Source organism: Meleagris gallopavo, chromosome 13, assembly GCF_905368555.1.
Source record: "Meleagris gallopavo chromosome 13, MGAL_WU_HG_1.1, whole genome shotgun sequence".
Classification (NCBI taxonomy): Eukaryota; Metazoa; Chordata; class Aves; order Galliformes; family Phasianidae; genus Meleagris; species Meleagris gallopavo.
Window position 1 is genome coordinate 960001 of NC_139416.1, and position 21217 is coordinate 981217.

Consider the following 21217-nt stretch of genomic DNA (forward strand, 5'->3'; position numbering starts at 1 on the left):
AGAGCCAACACCCGCCGGACCTCTGCAGGAGTGAGGCGCCAGGTGAGCGGGCCCGAGTTGGGGCCCCAGTAATCCAGGATCTCTGTCACCTGCAGAAAGAGGAAAGCTGTAGGAAACAGCACCAGCTGCTTTCAGGGTGAGCTCAAACTTGGCTGTGGTAAGAGACGTGTCGGGGATGGGCAGGATTTCCTGCTCAGAAACACCCAGCAGGTACGGGGCAGTGTAACAGAAATGCTAAGTGACAGTTTGAACCAGCGATGGAGCACCTGGTGGGAAGGCAGGGCCAACCCAGGGAAGCTCAGGTGTAAACAATATACCTGAGTGACTGAAAGGGGTGAGACAGGATTCCAGATCTTATTTAAGGGTTGGCAGGGAGACAAAGGTATCTCACTACCTAGCTGAGGCTTTCTAAAGGTAAGCAGCTTTTTTCCTTTGTTTCTGTATCCACTGCACTACTGTACCTGGGCATATCCTCACTTGTTGCACCCTGGGACTCTGCTACCTTGCTGTCATTGCTGTGTTTTCCATCACGTTATAGCATTACAGGCAGGCTTTCCAGTTTCTCTCTATTCCACGCCTGTGATAACACCTAGATGAGCCCAGTAACTCTAAAAGCATGTGCAACTTACCCTTTCCAGATTGAGGATGGTGGCTATTTGGGAAAGGCGTGCAAACTTGTCGCGGATAGTCCAGGTGGTGACTGTGGTGAGGTAGGCTATGAGAGACCTCAGCTCCTTGTCAAACTGCAAACCACCAAGCTGTGGGGACCAAGGAAGCACTGTTAACTTCCCAATATGCTTTACTCCTGCGTGCACAAATGCAAGATCTCCCGCAGCTGGCTGCTGGCAGCGGCAGAGCTTTCTTGAAGGTAGCACCCTCCTCTGCTCTGCCTCATTCCTTGGAGGATAACAAGGATTTTATGGAGTAGCTACAGCCAACCATGCTATGGAGAAGGGAGCAGTGTTTCACTCACCCTGTTAAAGCTGGATTTGAGAAGCACTTTCTCCAGTTCCGTGGCTATGAGGCTGGTCATGAGGCCAGTAAGGTTATCATAAATTGCTGGTGACAGTCCAACCTAGAAGCAGAAAGCTGTGTCACTCTCATCAGGAACAACTCAGCAGCAGACCGCATAACCCCAGCCTAAGACAGCTTTCCCATAAAAGCCATTGTTATTTACACTCTCAGTAATTGGACATCACCAGCAAAAGCAAAGCAGGGATGCAGGGCCTACAAGCAGCTTCTGAATGCCACGTAAGATGGGAGTCTCTAAGAGCCCTGCAAGCAATCTGAGGACATCTGTCCTCTGTTCCACTGAGCAGGGCAAGGGTTGGAAGGTGCCTGACTAAGGTCTGGCTGAAGCCTGGCACGCTGCCACATCCCTTCCCTTCCTCTCACCTTGAACTCTGTCATCTGCTGTTCCAGGTGGACAATGAACTGCTGGACCCAGGGATCATTAGCTTCATAGTCACTGAATTCTTCCTGACATTGAAAAAGAAAAAAAAAGGTGGCATGCTGTAAAGAAGGAAGGGAAGGAGGGATGTCCCTTCCAGAGCAGAACTACATTCCTTTTGTTTTCTCAAATTCCTCTCAAGCTAAATACTCTTTTCCAGGCTGGGATGCTGATCATCTTTTGGCTATTTCAGTGCTTCTCTGTGATGAGAAAACAGCAGAGAACTGAGAGGAATGAGAGCATACAAGTACAACTAGAAGCAGACAACCATGAGCCTTACCTCCTCGATGCTGTGGGAGATGGAGAGGAATAGGTTGATCCATGGCTTCACCTGGGGTTTGATGGCTGTGTTGTTCAGGTCATTGACACCTTCCTGACGGGGACAAGAAGAGGACACGGAGGGCAGCTGAGCACAGTTAAGCCCAACAACACATAACCTTTACAGCACAGCTGCTTTGTTGCTGCTTTCATCCTCCTGCGAGGTGGAGAAACTGACCCATAGCCTTCCACAGCAAAACTAAACCAAGAAATCCTAGAGCTGGACCCAGGCCCTTCTGGTGCCAAATGGCTACAAGGACACCACAGTGACAAGAAAGGGAAGGACAATGGTCCAGAAGCTGGCACTGTTCTGACACGCAGCCTGCTCTGAAAGGCTTGTGATGCCTCAGCCCTGCCCACACTGCTACAGAAGTGTCCCGAGGGGAGAGGTGTTCAGTTCCCATCCCACCAGGGCAGGGGAGGAGGCAAACACCAGCTTTCCACGCAGTTCCAGTCTGGAGGACGCTGTAGTCGGACTCAACTGCTGCCTCCCACCTACAGCGCAGCTTAGCTCAGTAGGAGAAGCTAAAAGGAGGATAAAAGCTGTAACCACAGCTAGTTCCCTGAATTAATCATAGCCCCAGCATATGCCATCTCCCCTGAGCAGCAGGCTGTCAGCAAAGGCTGTTCTGTCCGCTCTGATGCGAGAGTTCTCCGAAAGCCCCCTCCTGCCAGACACCCCCATTGGGCTCAGCAAGATGTCAAGAAAGCTCACCCAGCATGAAACTACTTGGGTACCAATCCTACCTGGCATTTGATTAAGGTTTTTAACTAAAATTGCCATTTATGAGCAGGCCCTGCTGACAATTGCCCTTTTCCAAGGCAAATTCAATGCGTGTGACTCAGCGCAGAAGCTTGCTGCTCAGCCTCTTGGTTGTTCTGCAGCCAGTTTTAATGCTGCACTACCACTAAACTGGAGAGTTTTACTCCTTATTCATGAGCTGCTTGGTTTCAGTGCTGACCACAAGCCTCATGAGAATTCACTTGCAATACTGATTTGAAGGCATCTGCCTACAGTGAACTACGAAGCCAAACAAGAAACAGTCTGGCCCTGCTGTGAAGTACAAGGTAGGTGGCAAACCTACTTAAAAATATTCTCTTTTGCTTGGTTTCTTTATTGTGAAGGTGTCAGGCTTTTTTGCTCCCATCCCTGTCAGCTGCCACTGTGAAACTTTGGGGCAATAGGCGCCAGCATGACTCAGGAGACACTGCTTTAGCCAGAGAGCCTTCTGCCTATGCTGGGGATGGAAAGGAGGAGAAACCTGGAAGAAGAGCAGCTGCCTCTCGACCAAATCTCCTTCTTCAGCACTACTTGGTGGGGCTCTGGCTAACGTGTTGACATGCTGAGCCACAAGGGAGAACGGAGGAGAGGGAAATGCTATTAATATTCTTTTTCCTGAAAATTCTGGACCAACTACTTCGTGCTGAGTGAAGACAAAAGGAGTGACATTCCTTCTGGCTCTGCAGCTGCTTCCAGTGTTTTTTATACAGCTCCCAGCTGGCGCAGCTGTGCAAATGGGCTGGATCTGCTTGCATGCTTCAAAACTGATTGTTTGGTTCCTCCCATACTCTTTATCCAGCACCCCTAGAGCCTGACAAGGCCCAGGCCTTGGGCTGAAATGATTCCCCCAATGCTGGGGGCCAGCAGTAACACAGCACGATGCTCACCTGCAGGAGGTCACGGAACTTGTTTGAGACATCAGCCATGTCAGAGAGGCAGCTATCAATCTTGGCTTGTGCTTGTTCACCCCCAAAGCCTTGGCTAAGCAGTTTGGCGCAGTCGCTCTGCAGGAAAGAGATCCACAAGCATGCTGCAAATTACTAACTCGGGCTGCCTCCATCCCTGTGCACTGTCAAGCTCTGGCTGCCCACCAGCATGCTTGCAGGCAAAGACAGACACCAAACTCTTGTCCATGCTGAAGCTGCTGACTCCAGCAGGGGAGAGAACAGCAAGAAAGGAAGCCAGAGGCAATATCACCCAGCACCAGAGAACCGCAATCAAATGGTTTTATTTCACTGGTCAACCTGAAGGAACTGGTATTTCCAGTTAGACCAAGGTACACCACTGATGCTACTGAGCTCTGACAGCTCTAAATTGTTTTCCTAAGGTTGGAGGGCAGATGTCACGAATTTCGGCAAAGCAAAGTCCAGATGACTTATCTGACCCTACAAGGGAGGATATTACACATTTGATTATGGAAAAAAAAAAAACAAAACAGTAAACAATGTAGAGCATACCTCTAAAGTCTTCTTCAGGGTCATGATGTTTTCACTGCAGACTTCCACATTGTTTAAGGTCACCTGGGAAAGAAAAAAAAGCAAGTGGAATTCATTGGAATTTCCCACTGTTGGTAGAAAGTTCAAGTCACTTTAGTCTGCTTCTTTCTCCTTGTTCTGTCCATGATGTTGCAGCAAAGCCTCAAATGTGATGGAAGAATGCATGCACCCACAGCTTCTTTACTTCTTTATGTGACTGTCACAAAGAACAACCATCCGTGAGCAGCTGAAGGTGATAGTTTATACACAGTACATCCAGACAAACAGGGAAGGCATGCATACGTAGGCAGGAGAAATCGGCACCCCTCCTGCCAGATGAATGTCTGCTCTTCACTGAACAGACTGTTCTCTATCTGCTGATGCCAAACTAACTGTCAGAACTATCTGAGATTTGTGCAGACAGGGAAATGAGGCAAGCTGACAGGTGAAGGAGGAGTTCTGGTGAGAGAACTGACGTTTGAAGCACTTTGCATCAAGATACCTGTAACCAAGAGTTTAATGAAATGAAAGCATTCGGTCTCCTCCTGCTGTCTTTGTAGAGCTGGCTGAAAGGATCCAGACAGTTGCACCAGTGCCATTCCTGAGAGTTCCCCACTGTCTTTGCCCTTACCCCAACTCTGATACCAGGACAGCCACCAAACTCACCAGAAAGGACTGCTTGGCCTCATCAGTGCTTTCGATGCCCTTTGTATCAAACTTGCCCTGCTGCAGACTGCTGTGCATGATGTTCACGGCACTGGTCACACCTCTCTGAAAGTCCTGGAAGGTCGTTGCTGGAAAGCCCTGCTTCAGCTTGTTGCACAGAACCTCCCTATGGGGCAAGCAGAACATACTCTGCAAATACTGCAAGAAAACAACAGTGCTGTGCACTGTGTCAAGGGACAGCACTTTGGCTGAGCTGTGGCCTGAAAAAGTAGAATTTCATAGGGACAATGCAGGGCTGCAGGTATCTCCTGCCAGAATATAAGATGAAAGGCTGACATAAAAATAAAATCCTTCCTGCAGTTATCTGCTGTCTTCGGCCACAGCTCTCCACTCCCACGCTGGGAAGAGAAACAGCAGTAGGTCAATTTCTGCAGCATCACCCTGAAGTTGTTCAAGTCATAACAGAACTAAGCAAGCTTGTGGGCAACCCAGAGGACAACTGTGCACTACATGGTGTGCTACCACATGGTGACAGCCTCATGGGGATTTTGGGCCACGAGATTCCTGTTTCTCTTTTATGATTATCCTGCAGCTGCCACTGTGAGAAAAGTATGCCTGATGCTGCCTCCTACTACATCTCCACAGAGATGACAAAGCAAAGGATCAAAGGTTAGAACACAAGGAAGACCATCTGCCAGCAAACACTGTTTGCAGAACATGAGGGGAAAGTAAGGTATGATGAATCTGGTGTACTTTCGTTACCTGAAGTCAGACTCCAGTTCGGTGGTGGAGTGGTTGATCATGGCACAGAGACAGTCTATGTTGGAACTGGATAGAGCACGCCCAATGCACTTCTTCACTATATAAAACACATCATCCACCATGCTGGAGGTGAGCTGGCCCTTCTCATAGCTGTCCATGGCAACAGCCTGCAAAGAACAGCCTGTCTCAGTGCCCCGAGCTCAGCTGTGTCCTCCCAGAGCAGCGCTGTGAGAGCAAACTGTGGAATGCTGCCAGCTTTCTCTTTTCACCCTGAGCTGAACTGAGTCATCTGTGGGCATGCATCACTCACCCTAGTTTTCAGTAGCCTGTAGACTTGAAAGACCTGATCACTCAAGCCCCTCACCTCCACACCACATCTGAAAAGTTCCTCTGTGGAACAGAAGTTGCTCTTCAAAGCCAATACCTAAGCATCAGCTATGGGAAACATGGGTCTGCAGGCTCACAGAAATGGCAGACAGAAACAATGCCAGCATGACCTTCAACACAAACCTATCTCGCAAGCTATGTTTGGAGCAGTTGCTTCATAACCTTCTGATACAGCTTTGGCTCTGCAGCCACTACAGCTGTGTAAGCACAGGGAGGGAGGAGAGCAGTGTGAGGCTAATGGAGGGATGTGACCAGAGTCAGCAGCTACATTTGGCCAAGGAGAGAGCGCCCAGAAGGTGGGACTGGCTACTAGCCCTGCCAAAGCACAGAACCAGACACTTCCCATACACAGGGGTATGTTTGGAGCTTTTGAAGGCCAAGGGAAACAAGAGACCTTCCCAATCACTGCAGTCCTGCTGTGTACCAATCTCTCTCTCTAGGAGGGTTCAGCAGAAGACTGGAGCATGCATGTAAGTCTCAGCCAATGGCACAGCTATGGCAAGCAGCAGTCTGAGCTCTACCTTGTTGACAGTCTCCCTCATGAAATATTGCTCCATGGTGATGTAGTAGCCAATGAGTTCTTGCATGGTGCAGCTCAGCAGACAGTTGTTGAGGAGTTTGTCCAGGTATTTTTGGTGCTCTACAGAACACAAAAGAGAACTATCAGCCAAGAGACAGAAAACGGTTCCACCTAATCCCCTTGTTGCCTGCCTAGTAGGCACACACCTGCAAAGCTCAACTTGGAATAAACCACAGGCTTCAACTGTGGAGCCAAAAGAGCTGAGCTGACTTTTGCAGGTGACATATATGTGACTTCCAGAGCTCTGTGCATACCAAAACCCTAGGCCTGTTCTCTCTGTGGAGTCTGCCGTAGTGCCTTCAGTGACCACTGGGCTCTCCCTTTCTTTGGAAACCTCATTTATTATGCTCTGCAGACATTCCAAAAGTTGGTTTATCTTCTACAGAGTGCTTTCAAAGTACTTTTGCTGAGCTGGTGTCAGTGTTCTGATACTAACTTGGATACATCTCCACTCTTGACAGCTGTGAGGAACAGAGAGCCTGCGAACATCGGTATTCAAGATATTACCTTGCTTTACTTCCTCGGAGGCCATGGAGTCTCCCACCTCAAAATCAGCTACTATTCGTCTCTTGATGAACCTCAAGTAGAGCTCACTGCGGGCATTCATCAGGGTGACCTCTGTTAAAATCGGGTCAAGTTCTCTGCAAGGGACATAACAAGAGTCAAGGCAGCAGGTCTACAAAAGGAGGGCACTCATTTAGCTCAGTTAAGCAGCGAGTTCTCTGCTGTTTTACTACAAGATCAATACTGCCAATTTCCATTTGTGCTATCGAGTGGCAGAGCTCAGCAGAATAACTGGTACGTGCAAATAATACCAACCCTGCTTTGAAATACATCTGGGGAGCTCGTTTGCATGGAGGGTTGCTTCTTGCCCTGACAACTCACTACCTCAGCTGAATTAAATGGAGACAGGTTATGCTGGGAAGCAGACAAGCGCTGCCAAGATGGAACGGCTCAGCAGCTCATCTTGTCAGTCACCCTGCAGCAAAGCAGGCCAACAGCAGCTGTCCTTACAGCAGGTTTCCAGGCTGAGTCTGCCCTAGCAGCAGCAGCATTTCCCTGCTCTATGCCCAGCCTCATGCAGGCACTAGGTTCACATCTGCTAACCGCTTTAAAGCAGGCTGCTGCCATCTCATGTGACAATCAAAATGTCCTGAGAAAATCATTAGAGAACATTCTTTGTTTCCCTCACGGATGTGAGAGCAACCACACTGAAATCATTACAAGGTCTGAATAGGCTGATACAACTTTAAAATCAGCCCTGTTTTGAGTGGGAGGACAGACCTGAGACTTTCATCAGTCCCTTCCTGCCTTGGTTTTGCTATCATTCTGTGAGCCCTGCTGTTAGAAATGCCTGGTCCCTGCCATCTCCAGAGTCGCTTGTTCTTCTGAAAATGCTGAAAGATCTGTTCAGGCTGAAAAGCCCAGGAAACGTGAAATCAAAGAAGCACACGACAGTGCAGAATGTAGTGTTCAGATGTGAGAGAGCTATGAAAAAAATACTGTCACATCAGCAGCTTTTTTATTAATGTGCACGAAAGCACTTTGCACATACTGCTCAAAGCCTCCCAGCAAACAAGTGGGACAAGAAACCATTATGCTTATTTTATGGATGGAAAACAAAAGCTCAGAAAAAGGATGCATCACGTTTACTTAAACAGTGTGCAGATCACTAAATAATCACTGACATGAGTGGTCATGTAGGCTCACAGACATATCTTGTTCAACAAACATTGCTTTTCTTTCAAGGCATGGTTAGGAATCATACAATGCCAGATGGCACTTTCAAATGGCCTTATTTAAGAGCTATGCAAACACTCAAGACAGAAAAGGGCAGAGATTAGAGCACTTCAGTTTATTCGCAAGACACTACTGTTATAGTCACTGCAGCAGCAGTGCAGAATTAATAGGATCCAAAGATTTATTCTGGAATCTGACACAAATTATCCACCCAGGGAACTGCTCCATTTCATGGGATCCAAGGACTGCACTCTCACCATTAAAAAGCAGTGAGAAGAGCCAAATAAAGCCTCTGTCCTTCGTGAGCAGTGGTACTCCCAGACCTCCAGAACACACAAGGCCAAGATTAAAAACAAAGAGAAAGAAATTAAAGCACCACCATAGAAGCTGTCTTTTAATGGCAGTGAAGGGTACCTAACAATTGGATGCTAGGCTTTAGTAGGTGCAAAGCCTCTGGAAGAGGCTCTGGAAGAGCTATCTAAATGCTAAGTAGCATTAATGACAGACCAAGACTGGGAGATCAGAGTAAAAAGAAGTTTTGTTTGTACCTTGGTTCAATCTTCTCTGCAGAAGAACTTCTCATCATGCTGTTCTGAACTTGCTGGAACTGCAATTAAAAAATGGGAAGTCATTAACACTTCTGCTAACAACTTGGGAGTTCCTTTTCATGCTATAGCCTAAAGAGTTGCTTGCCCAAGGAGGGCAACATGACTGCACTGCAGGAAGCACTCTGGGAATTGAACCAATTCACCTCTTCCTCTGAGACAGAGCCCAGCTTGCCAGGAAGAGCTATGGGATGGGAACTCCAATAGAGGCACAGGGTGTGTAACCATGAGACGATCACAGCAGACCTCCATCAAACAGACAAGAGCAGAAATAAGACAGTGGGGAGGGTGTACTGAAAGCACCCTACAGACGTGCACAGAAAAGACCTTTGTGTTCAAGGTCCATTTATCATGCTCACAATGAATCCTCTGCAACAAAAAGGACAGCTGCAAGCTGGATTGCTTCAGCCATCAGTGCAAGTATGGAGTAAAGCAGTATTTTTCTCAACAGACAAGGTCAAACTTTGCCACCTCTGCAGCACTTGTACCCCTGCAGAGCTGGACAGAAGCTGTGTCTGGCTGTGCCAGGCAGAATCACACCCCACTTACCTGTCTGTGATAGTCCCTCTCTTTGACAAACTTCTCCACCACTTTCTCCACCTGCTGATCGCACTCTCCTTGCAGGTGCTTGATGAGGGTGTACAGCCTCCCTGGCCCATAGTAGGTTTCCACGATGGGCTGGTGGGTCTCCACAACACGAGCAATCCCTGCAGGCAGAGAGGAAGCAACAAGATGGATTTTGTTCTCTCAGGAGCAAGACAGCCACAAGGAGCTCTCATCCAGCCTAGACCCAAAGCAGAGCTATTCAGGTCCTCAGACAGGGGATCATTCGCTCTCCAGATAAACAGGCCAGACTGTTCAGCCGCTCTCCAGTGGCTTACTGGAGGCCTGTCATCACCACCCCCTGAATCACAGCACACAGCACCTTCTCTCTGCCTGCAACGCTTTCTGGTTTCTCTCCTGTTTATTGCAAGGCTATGGCATAAGTTTTCTGGGGGTGAAAGCCATCTCTCCCCCTAAAGAGCTCCTGCCATGGGTCAGCTGCCCTCCAACCAGCAAGATACAAAGATGCAAAAAACAAAAGAATGAAGCTTTCACAGAAGGAAGCCATGCAGGCTAATCCCAGAAGGATCATCCAAACACAATCCCAGCTTTCAGCACCAGGCTATGGGAGAAGAATAATGCTAGGAAAATGAGCCTACAGAAAGCTCTGTTCTTTTTTTGTCAGGTGGAGCAAGAGGGCAAATGTCAGTGAAGGCAGGAGCTCTTTGGAGAAAAAGCTCATCACCAAGAAGGTATCTCTCCAAGACTGCTTTCTTCTCACATGCTCTCTGCTCCAAGAGATAGCTACACTCCCCCTCTTCTATCACTGCTGCCAAGAAAGCCCCAGTAGCTCTACGGGCCTTCAATAGCAGCACGGGTGCCAGGCTGAGAGTGAGTTGGCAGTGCTGCAGCCTGGAATTAGAACAGATACAATAGAAAGGGCGGGTTAATCATCAGGGGATCTCAATTACTGTCTTTGGCAACATCCCCACAGAGCATTCATATTCCTCTCTCTCCCTTCAAACTGCCACGGTCCTCCTTGAAGAGCCAGGCCTGGAGGCATTGAGAGATGCTCAACTTTAAGGGATCTGACTTATTTGTCTGGAGAGCTGTGTGCCTGAAAAATCCTTTAGGGAACACCCATTTGTTTTGAGGACGCAGAGAACAGAAAGAAACTGATTCCTGGTGGAAGCAAAACAAATCCTTTGCAATTCCTCTATGCCTGCACAAGCTGTACAGAGGAAAGCTTGCTTATTCTAATGCTCTCTCCTGGCTGGAAAACAAGTCTGCTATCTGTGTCTGCATCCCTCTAGCATGATGGTCCCACAGCTCAAAGGGCACTTTATGGCCTGGAGCTAGAATTAAAAAACATTTAGATCGATGAACAATCTCATCATAAATTATTTTTAATCCACTAGCAAAGAGAAGAGGGAGAAGACTACCTTCAAAGAGGAGTGTCAAGGTATCTGCAAAGATGACAGCAGCTCGACGGTCACTCATGTCTGTCCCCATCACCAGCTGCAGGTTCTCCTCTGCTTTCTTGGCCACCTGCACGACACCAGGTTCAGTCAGCACTCAAAAATATTGCTCATCCCATAGCCTGGACCCTTGTTCTCTGCACTATAGAGTGCAGTGTTCCTGCTAGCATTTCCATTGCAAGAGTTACTGTGTTGCTGCTCTTCCCCCAGATCGTTTTCCTCTCTGGTGGAAAACTCAAGGATCAAGGAGAGGCAGAAACTTGATCTTCTCTTTCCAGCCCCTGCTGTATGAGCTTTCAGCAAATGCAAAGAACACCCAAATGGAGAAACAAAACAGCTAGTGGGCTATGTATTCAAACACCAGGACTGGTGCCTTGGTGCAAAAAGTAGGGAAAGAGCTGAACAGAGGGCCAATACTAATTTCAAAAATTAACACGCCAGAGACAAGACCGTAAAGACTGGATTTTGCTTTCCCCCAGCACTGTATGTTCCACAGAATGTGTTACCTGCTTGCAGAGGTACTCTGAGAACTTGCTCAAACCCTCTTCATGTAAGCCTAGCAGGGGAAAGATCTTGAAGAATCGTTCCACCTGGGGCAGGTCTCCCTGCTTCATAGCTGTGTCAAATTTCTCTGTGACAATTGTCTTCAGGCGTTGCTCTGATTCCTGCAGGAGCTTCAGGTTGGCATCAATTATACCCCCTGTTCAAAGGCAAGAGAAGAAAGGGAGAAGTAGCATTGCACTATTCGCACCTCACAAAGGACTATTTATTCTCCTGACGGAGAGACTAAAGTGGTGCAGCTCAAAGGTGAGAAGGCAGAAGGTATACCAGCATCCCTCTGTGGGTCACAGCAAAGACAGGTAAGTCTGAACTATACCCAACTAACGGGAATGGTCACTGTCTCACAAGGAGAATGTGAACAAATCAATTTATGATTTGTTATTATAATTTATGATAGGGAGTGGGCAATTCGTTCATTTGTGTCCAGTTGTTTCTCTTAGTATCACACTGCACTACTGCAAGTGTTCCCCCTGACAGTCTTCTCCCTCACTTCTTTTGCCCTGTACGTTTTGTCCTTTACCCAGCCAGCTATTAAGACCTTGTGCCAGGAACGCTTCTTCAATTAATGATAATTCAAACATGACTACACTTCAAAGACTTTGATGTCCGTTTCTGTATCACATTCTAAGATTTTTGGCAAACATTCAGCCTTCTGCGTTGTCCACTGGGCTGGGACTACCTGTCATAAAGAATCACTTAGCCTCTAGTTATCTAACTGAAAGGTGCCTTATCAGCTTCTCCCCATGAACACTCCTTACCTTCCTTGCCTTGACGACTGAGCTCAATCACTGATTTGTCCAGAGACAGATAGCGATGAATATGAGCTGCTGCTTGTTCATAATCTTCATTTCGCAGGGCTGTTTGAACTCCATCCATGCAGAACTTTAGGTCTAGTATGTCGTCAGCTCTCTGAATGGCCTGGTAGAGTCGATTCTGCAAGAAAGTAAGGCTTGCTGCTGCAGGCTGGACAAGGGAAAAAGAATTAGGAAAAGACAGAAGACAGCATCTGGAGGAAAAAGACTGAAGAAACAGACTAAAGTGATGCTCCTCTACACAATGAGCAGCTACATAAGCAGAAACCTCAAAAGGGTTGTAGGTCCAGTGAATCTGATAGAAGAGAAGCATTTGCCCACACAAGCTCAGATTGAGTTCACAGAGCATACTCCACCTTAACAGGCAAAGACAAGAGGCACTGTCACAATTGTGCAGGCTGCTGGGATCTGAAGCCTCTGAGCTCATCTCTACAGAAAGACAGCCTGGATTCCTGCCCAGTCTCAGGTGACAACAACCACCTCCACTGTCCTCAGCACTGCAAGAGCTAACAACGTCGTGCTCAATAGTTGAGGCTAAACTTATTCACCATAATCTGCAAAAATATGCTGAAGAAGCAGCTGCTATATGGGAAATCCTAACATTACTCCCGTAACCTGCAATACTCAGGAACTCAGCAAGATCCTATAACCTAGCAAAACTAAGTAGCTCTAAAATAAAGAAGAGTGATGCAAGTACCTTGGCCAGATCCAGCTGCCGGACTTTGCTGCTGACATTCTCAGCCAGGTTACATGTGAAAGTGATCATTCCTGCCAGCTGCTGGGCATCCCCCTCGATGAGCTGCAGGTTGGGGCTGGACAAAAAAAAATACACGTAGAGTGAACACAAGAAAAACAGGTTGTGATTATGGAAGGAACTGTCCCACATTAATTTCCCACAGTGTACTGACAGAAACTCTGCTCTGTTTGTGCTGCCACACCTCGAACACTCTGTGTAGTTTGGGCAACATGATGTAAGGAGCACATAAAGCTATGAAAGAGCATCCAAAGGAAGGCTATGAGATGGAGAAGGGTCTGGAGGGCATGGTGTGTGAGGAGTTGCTGAGGGCTCTGGGTCTGTTCTGCCCAAAGCAGAGGAGAGACTTCAAGGCAGCGGCAGCCCCTCATGTCCTACAGCCCCTTATGGCCTGTAGTGGCTTATAGCTCCTCACAGGGAGAAGAGAGGCAATGCTGAGCTCTGCTCTCTGTGACAGTGACTAGGCTCAAGGGAACATAGTGGAGCTGTGTCATGAGAGGGTCAGGTGTGGGTAAGAAAGGTTCTGCCCAGAGGATGTTGGGCACGGAACAGCTCTCCCAGGCAGTGGGCACAGCTGCAAGCTACCGGAGCTCAGGGAGCACTGGGACACCGTTGCAGCCATAGGGGTTGGGTTTTCCTGAGAACGTCCGCGTGTCCCTCCAGCACAGCAGTGGCACCACTCACCCCATACGCTGCAGGGCCACCATTTTGCTCTCGATGGTGCCCTGCTGCTCCAGGAGGGCATCCAGCTCCTGCTGCACAGCGTTCTGAAACACAATGGCAGAAGCACGGCTGCCCTCAGGGCTGGATAACGCTGACGTCAGCCCTACGCTCTCGTGTTAACACGCTGCGATGGCTGAGTGGCGCTTCCCAGAAATAGGCCTGCCAGCCTTGAGCTGAGCTCACCCAACTCCCCTCTGCGGCTCAGCCTTCCCACACAAGAGCCCAGACCCACTCCCAACTGACAGACGCTGTCAGCCGGCAGTGCTAAGGCGCCATCTCAGCGCTTCACACGGCCCGACCCGCACCTCCTCCTCGCACAGCCGGCTGTAAGCGGCCTCCAGCTCGGACAGCTCGGTGAGGGCGCGGACTCGCTCCATGGACAGCCCGCAGCCCAGCGCGCCGCCATCGCCACCCGCCGCCATCTCGGGACGCGGCTCAGGCGGCCACGGCCACCGCCACAGCTCTCAGGCCCAGCGGGGCTGCCCTCGCGGTGCCTGAAGATTTGCACCGGCTCCGTTCCGCCTGAAAGAGAGGGATGATCACGCTATTTCGATTCTTTGCGCCTTGACGTGTTGGAGGAATTTTGTGGAGTCTCTGAGCGCGAGGTAACACTGATGTCGGGCCGTAGTTATTTAGGCACTGCCGCGGACAGCCGCGGACAGCCGCTTCCTCTCACAGCGCGCGCGCGCGCGCGCCGGGCCCCGAGGAAAGCCCCAGCGAGGAAGCGCGGGAGCGCAGCACGCAGGCGCGGGGCTGATGGCCGAGTGGGCCGGCGGGGCGCCCGCCTAGGCCGGAGCAACATCCGCCGCCATCCGCACGGTAGGGACGGCCCCGCCGTGCTGTGCCTGTCCGGCGGCGGGCTCTCGGCTTAGGCAGTGCGCTGTAAGCCGTCATTTGTGGGGTGGGAGCGGCCGTGAGCCCCGCGGGGCCCGGGTTGTGAGAGGCGGCCGGGCCCGAGCCTGAGGCGGATCCTGGGGCCGGGTGTGGGGGAAGGCGGTTCGGGAGCAGAGGGCAGGTTCCATCGCTCCGGGGCCTGAAGGACGGAGGTTTCTGTGCGGCTTGTGCTCGTCCTGCGTGGTTCCCGAGGGAGGAAATCGCCACCCCGTGCTGCGGGGCTCAGGGAGCAGCCGAGGGGTAACGGCACGGGTGCCTCTATGGTTGTACAGACACGGGGAGGTGTGCTATAGAATCAGAGGGGTTTGGTCTGGAAAGGGTTTCAGAGATCACCAGGTCCCCACTGTGTCACAGGCAGGGTTGGCAACAACTGCTAAATCAGGCACTAGATCACACTGCCCGTCCAGCCTGGCCTTGAGCACCTCCAGGAATTGGACATCCACAGCTAACCTGGGCAGCTGTGTCAGGGCCTCGCTGCCCTCAGTGAAAGATGTCACCCAACACTTAACCTACGTTTCTCCTCTTTTAATTTAAAAGTCCCCACCATCCTGTCACTGAGCTGGTCAGCAGTGGCTGTAAGCTCTAAATCTGCTGAGAAGGATTCCCAGGCAACAAACAGGACCTGAGGAAATGGCCACAAGTTGTACCAGAGGAGGTTTAGGTTAGACATAAGAACTTTTTCTCTCAGAGAGTGGTCAGGCACTGGGATGGCTGCCCAGGGAGGTTGTGCAGTCGCCGTCCCTGGCAGTGTTCAAGAGGCACCTGGATGAGGAGCTACAAGATCTGGTTTAGTGCTTGTGGTAGCACTGGTGATGGGAGAACGGTTGGACTAGTTGATCTTGCAGGTCATTTCCAAACTTGCGGTTCTATGATAAGGATTGAAGTTAAATCTGCAGATTAATGAGAGAACATCAGTTCTGCTTTTGTACCACGTGAATGATTTTGGCTGTACAAATACCTGTTGCAGATTCAGTGGAGCTACAAGAAAGTGAAGTGAATCCATTGTCACCATGTTTCTGTACAACCTCACGTTACAGCGTGCCACGGGCATCAGCTATGCCATCCATGGCAACTTCTCAGGTAACTTCTACCCTGTAACATTTTTTGGCCTAGGCTCTTTCAGACAGTAGAGGAAAAAAAAGAGTTTCTGTGCTGTTTGGTTGCTGCAGCTACTCTGCATCAATATAGTTAAGTCTTTTACTTCTGGAGATGTTTTATCATTTGATCCAAAGTGTGTAATTTGAGCGATTGGTTTGTGTGGAAACAGAGAATGTTTGGCTTGATTCCATGTGCAGATATAATTTAATATTTTATTTTCACAATTTATTAAAAGGTAGTGAAACACAGGGCAGGGTACTTTGCTTGGTGACTAAGTTGCTTTGAGTTTTCTGACAACAGTAAACAAAAATCTCTTGGATGTTCTCTTATCCTGAATATTCTATATTAACAATATACAGAAAAATATTCTGTAATCTTTCTCACAGTGTTTATCATAACTGCTTGTTCTGCTCTGTTGTTCCTCATTCCTTAGGAACCAAACAACAAGAAATTGTTGTTTCCCGAGGCAAGATCTTGGAGCTGCTCCGCCCAGACCCCAACACAGGGAAGGTTCACACCTTGCTGACGGTGGAAGTGTTTGGGGTCATCCGCTCCCTCATGGCCTTCCGGCTGACAGGAGGGACCAAAGACTACATTGTTGTGGGCAGCGACTCAGGGCGCATTGTTATCCTGGAGTACCAGCCTTCCAAAAACGTGTTTGAGAAGATTCATCAGGAAACCTTCGGCAAGAGCGGATGTCGCAGGATTGTTCCAGGCCAATACTTGGCCGTGGACCCAAAGGGCCGTGCTGTCATGATCAGTAAGTCAACCTAGAGGCTTGGTTTTCGCTTGGTTTTAATTCCTGTCTTGGAGTTAGTAGCCTCAGAGCAAGTTTCGGCCAGGTGTGATTGAAGTATTTCTTCTCAGGCAGTTTGGTAGGCTGTGAGGCAGGTCAAGGAAAATGCAGACACTTGAAAATAGTTCCTTGACGCTGATGGAATTGCACAAATTGAATTCTAACGTTGGGACAAAGCAGTCTGGAAAGAAGCCAGCCAGCTTCGTGGTGAGCGGGCAGAACTCTGATGTGTGATGTCTGGGAGAAAAGTTAGGACTGCAGCCATCCCTCTGTGGTGTGGTCAGCTCCTCCAGCCTGAAATGATGCTGTGAATTCATGTCTCTTCTCTGAGCTGTATTGTGGAGACAACTAGATGAATCTCTGATCAGGCTTCATAGCTAGAAAGAACACTTTGGTAGTTTAAGCTTTACCATGAGGCATCTTAGTTACTTGGTTGGCTGACCAGCGTTGCTAGCAGTTGTGTTTTTACAGCCAACGGGATGACAAGCTTGTAGAGTGAGAATAAACATGAGTGCATGAACCTCCTTAGTTTGCCAAAGCTGGTTTTTTTAAACTTGTTCTTGTTTCTGTGCAGTCCATCGTGTTTTGTGTTGTGGAATGTGGGTAGATCTGCCTGTAGCTATCATGGGCTGAATACTGAGCTAGTTGGAACTAACCCAAAGAGTCAGAGTTTGGCTTTAGAGCTGGATTTGTTGCTTGTAGTCATTAAATACCATAAAATGAGGTATTTGAAGATAATTGTTGGCACAGAGATAAGTACCAATAGCAGATTTCAGCAGCAAAATAATGCCAGCATTCTGTTGTGAAGGTTTATGTTGGGATGCAGTATGACAGATCTCATCACCAAGTATTGCTGCCCTTTTCTTGCAGGTGCTATTGAGAAGCAGAAGCTGGTGTATATCTTAAACAGAGATGCTGCAGCTCGGCTCACCATTTCCTCCCCACTGGAAGCCCACAAGGCCAATACCTTGGTCTACCACGTGGTGGGAGTCGACGTGGGATTTGAAAACCCAATGTTTGCTTGTCTGGAAATGGATTATGAGGTGAGAAGACTTTGACTTTTTGCTGTCTTCTGCGCTTTGTTACTTCTCTCTGGCCTGCTTCACCTGACAGTGGAATCAGGGAATGTTGTCTGCCTTTCCTGTCTGAGATAACTTTTTTTTGTCTCGAGCTTACTTGCATTCTTGTCTTACCTTTAGTCAGAGTTGGAAGGTCTCTTCTATTTTGGTGATTCTCAACTTGTTGCTGCTGAACTGCACGTTTTCTTCCTCTGACCCTTTTTTGAGCATCTTCGCCCAACTCTTTTGGGCTTCATTTTAATGTTGTTTAAAACTCTTTTTTGATATGTTAGTTTTGCTTCTCCTTTCTTGAGAGACGTCTTGGTGCTGTCGGGGGGTAGCACATCAAGAGCAAACCTTTTGCTGTGAAAATATTGCCTGAATTCTGACCAAGTTGTTTGCTCTGGACAGTGTACCTATCAGCTGTCTGAATAAGCAGCTAAAGAAAAGTGTCTGGTCTGTTGTTCTAGAGGTTAAAGCTGTACTCGAGGGCAAGCCTTCATGTTGTAATTTACACGTGCCCTGAAGTCTTGTGTGTCAGAGAGGGTGGAGGTATGATTACTGGCTAGAGGTTCTAAGGAAAACCGCAGGCTGTGTTTGATGGCAGACATGGTTACTGTGTGGTAACAGGCTTGAGCTGATGAGGATCCTCCTCTGTATAGACGTTGCTGGGGTTGTAAAGCTCCCGCTGCTGCTGTAGACTTCAGTGAAAATGATCTCTGAATGTGTTTAAGTTGCTGCTTCTCACTCATGCCATTTCAGGTCTTAGAATATTTTCACAGCATGCACAGATACCGTTGGTGGCTTGAATGAAGTGTTCATGTTTTGTGTTTTAGGAAGCAGACAACGATCCAACAGGAGAAGCAGCAGCCAACACACAACAGACCTTGACATTTTATGAACTGGACTTGGGTTTGAACCATGTAGTTAGGAAATACAGTGAGCCTCTGGAAGAGCATGGCAACTTCCTTATAACAGGTACTGCCCACCTGGCTGCCCAGTCACTTTACTGTGGATCTGTTCGGTTCCTTTTCTGGTATTGCTATGCTTTAGGTGCTAGGAGTTGTTTGGTTAGTTTGAGCCATCAGTATAAATTAATTGATGAGCCAGGTCATGAGTAATGGTTCACATGTGGAAATATGCAAAAATATGCAGATACAGCTGAGGTTTGAAAACTGCTCTGCATCTCTCTTATGTCTACTTTGGATTCTCGTTGTTCAGGAACTAGATATTAAACAAAATTAGCTGGTGACAGATGCAAAAGAATGTAATTTGAGGTAATGCATAAGTGCTGTTCTACTCTTCTGAATGGGATTTGAGCAGCTAACGTGCATGCAAAAAGCCAGTAAATAAACATGCACTAAAGGCCCATCTACCAGGGTTTGATGCAAAGCTAACACTTCCAACTTGAGGAAGTGCTGATCTGCAGATATCTCTCCAAGTGGAAAGAAGCTGAAAGCTAGGTATGCTTACTCTGTTGTTATATAGTCTGCTGGCAGCTGTTAGAAACAAACACTGGGCTGGATCTGCTTGCTGTGCTGCTGCCCTTCAGTAGCGTGTTCTGTTATGCTGGGCTCCCAACAGGACCATTTTAATAAACATTCTTAGATGAAAGATGTGTCAGAAAAACATCTGGTGTTATGACAGCAAGCAAACATGCCAGTCACTGACAAATTGCTGATGTAGTGTTTTGGGCCCAGCGTGGCTCTCTAGATGAGAATGAAACATAAAAGATGAAACAAGCAATTTACTTGGAAATGTATCCTTTGTTTTTCTTTTTCCTGGTGCCTCAGTTCATTCTGCCCTGTTTTTATGCCTGCATAGAAAGCTGTATTCTGTTGATCTTTCCCCTTAGAAAAATTCATATATTCAGGATGATGCAGAGTAGTAAGAGCTATGCTGTTTCAAAGAACCAAAATAAATCCTTTATAAATTGTAATTCAGATCTGTGGTAAGAATTCTTGTAGTGACGTTTCCTTGTTGTTTTTCAGTTCCTGGTGGTTCTGATGGACCTAGTGGGGTGCTGATCTGTTCAGAAAACTACATCACTTATAAAAACTTTGGTGACCAGCCGGATATCAGATGCCCAATTCCCAGGAGACGGGTGAGAATTCTGGGATTCCTCCTTTACCTTTAACAAAGATTTTCTTTGTTACTGCTGAGTAAATTTGCCACTATCAGGGAGGATCTAAAGCAACGAAAATGGAATTAAGAGTCTGTTAGCCTGTATCTGCCTCCATGGCTGCGTGTCATCTGTGAGGGAAAATGATGGTAGGCATGGCCTGATGTGATGAGTTTGTTTCATGTCTCTTCTCTGAAATTGATGCTGAAAGTACTCCAAAGTCTCTGATCAGGCACTTGGGGCAGTGCTGTCAGTGTAAGGCAGGATGACTTGAGGTGTTGAGTCATGGCTGCAGTTGTGTATACAGGTGAATTCAACAGCTGCTCTGTTGCTTGTAAGGCTTCGCTACTGCAGAGCTTTAAACACCTGCAGAAGCTCGGGTGCTGAAAACATCTGGTTGTGTTACTGCTGTGTTTGGTTTTGATGTTTGGGGACCATCTGGGAGAAGGGCAAAAAAGATGAGAGGGGGAAAGCTTAGGCACAGTGTCTTAGAAATGTATTTCCTTTTGGGGGAAAGATGTGCTGAGAACAATGGAGGAAAGCTTTTGTGTGTGCTGTCAGTTCTCAGGCACCTGTGAAATGGAAATACTTCAGTTGGTGAAACCACATCTGTACAGGTCTTTTCCAATCATTTCTACTTTTTTTCTTGATAGAATGACTTGGATGACCCAGAGAGAGGTATGATTTTTGTCTGCTCTGCTACACACAAGACCAAGTCCATGTTCTTCTTCCTGGCCCAGACAGAACAGGGAGATATCTTCAAAATCACTCTGGAGACTGATGAGGACATGGTAAGCCATATTTGAAGAATGGCAAGAAACACGCATTTAGAGGAAACACGCATCTTAGTCCATAGTTTTGCCTGATTCTCTGAAGTGATAAATACGCAGTATTTTGGGTTTAGCTGTGTGATGGCATATATTTTTGTAATTCTGTTATGCTCACAACTGTAACTGCTGTTCCTCAGAGTGACAGAGCAGGGCGCACAGAGTTCTTGTTTGTGTGCTGTAGTCGATCTTGTTGCAAGTTCAGGAAACTAGCTTGGCACAGCCAGCTAGTCTGTAAGTTGAAATACTTAACTTAAACTGAAGTAGTTTGCTGCTGCTTACCCTAGTATTAGGCAATGAAAAGATTTCTGGTACACTGAATCAGGTGGCTTTTTTTTTTTTTTAAAGTCACACATGTACAGCTTTAGTACCTTGCTAGTAAGTTCATGTCTTCCTCTGCTTTCAGGTTACTGAGATTCGACTGAAATACTTTGACACTGTTCCTGTAGCTGCTGCCATGTGTGTGCTGAAGACAGGATTTCTCTTTGTGGCATCTGAATTTGGAAACCAGTAAGTAAACAATTTCACACCAGTGGTTTTCCCCTGAAACAGTCTGTTTCTGTTTGTGACTGCAGACTGATCCTTGACTTCGATAAAAGTAAAAAAGACAACATCTCAGATTTAATGGGTAGATTAATTCTTTGTTCATGTGGCATGACTGAAGAGGGAATTTTCTTCTTGCTGATCCCAGATTAAATATTGCAGTGAACAAAAGACAATGTGTTCTTGCAGTTGGAAGAACTGGGTGTTCCATTTTATGTAGGATCAGTCACCTCCCGATGGTTAA

The 21217-nt window shown here is 47.7% G+C and overlaps 2 protein-coding genes and 1 non-coding gene across 7 annotated transcripts in view; 2 read left to right on the forward strand and 1 right to left on the reverse strand.

Annotated features, from left to right (window-relative positions):
* Positions 1 to 14118, reverse strand: part of COG4 (component of oligomeric golgi complex 4) — a 14806-nt gene extending 688 nt beyond the window's left edge. Inside the window, exons 1-19 of one of the 4 annotated variants that reach the window (XM_010717902.4) lie at positions 13941 to 14118; positions 13597 to 13679; positions 12856 to 12970; positions 12105 to 12309; positions 11292 to 11485; positions 10750 to 10855; positions 9314 to 9471; positions 8708 to 8766; positions 6927 to 7060; positions 6361 to 6479; positions 5453 to 5619; positions 4691 to 4856; positions 4007 to 4069; positions 3437 to 3553; positions 1731 to 1823; positions 1396 to 1479; positions 974 to 1075; positions 630 to 758; positions 1 to 89 (exon numbers count right to left, since the gene is read on the reverse strand). The exon at positions 1 to 89 is cut by the window's left edge and continues 688 nt beyond it. In XM_010717902.4, the coding sequence (XP_010716204.2) occupies positions 1 to 89; positions 630 to 758; positions 974 to 1075; positions 1396 to 1479; positions 1731 to 1823; positions 3437 to 3553; positions 4007 to 4069; positions 4691 to 4856; positions 5453 to 5619; positions 6361 to 6479; positions 6927 to 7060; positions 8708 to 8766; positions 9314 to 9471; positions 10750 to 10855; positions 11292 to 11485; positions 12105 to 12309; positions 12856 to 12970; positions 13597 to 13679; positions 13941 to 14057 (2300 nt within the window). In that variant the 5' untranslated portion in view covers positions 14058 to 14118. The remainder of the gene's footprint in view (positions 90 to 629; positions 759 to 973; positions 1076 to 1395; positions 1480 to 1730; positions 1824 to 3436; positions 3554 to 4006; positions 4070 to 4690; positions 4857 to 5452; positions 5620 to 6360; positions 6480 to 6926; positions 7061 to 8707; positions 8767 to 9313; positions 9472 to 10749; positions 10856 to 11291; positions 11486 to 12104; positions 12310 to 12855; positions 12971 to 13596; positions 13680 to 13940) is intronic. The other 3 variants (XM_003209652.5, XM_010717904.4, XM_085235068.1) reach the window with 3 other exon arrangements.
* A 192-nt stretch (positions 14119 to 14310) lies between these two features.
* The window catches only part of SF3B3 (splicing factor 3b subunit 3), a 28422-nt gene continuing 21515 nt past the window's right edge, over positions 14311 to 21217 (forward strand). For both annotated transcript variants that reach the window (XM_085235053.1, XM_085235054.1), the window contains exons 1-8: positions 14311 to 14454; positions 15497 to 15609; positions 16061 to 16387; positions 17294 to 17466; positions 18318 to 18459; positions 19473 to 19585; positions 20257 to 20394; positions 20837 to 20940. In XM_085235053.1, coding sequence (XP_085091179.1) covers positions 15540 to 15609; positions 16061 to 16387; positions 17294 to 17466; positions 18318 to 18459; positions 19473 to 19585; positions 20257 to 20394; positions 20837 to 20940 — 1067 coding nt within the window. In that variant the 5' untranslated portion in view covers positions 14311 to 14454; positions 15497 to 15539. The remainder of the gene's footprint in view (positions 14455 to 15496; positions 15610 to 16060; positions 16388 to 17293; positions 17467 to 18317; positions 18460 to 19472; positions 19586 to 20256; positions 20395 to 20836; positions 20941 to 21217) is intronic.
* On the forward strand, positions 16714 to 16795 carry LOC116217147 (small nucleolar RNA SNORD111). Its single transcript, XR_004161236.1, has one exon. It is a non-coding gene; the product is annotated as a small nucleolar RNA SNORD111 (small nucleolar RNA).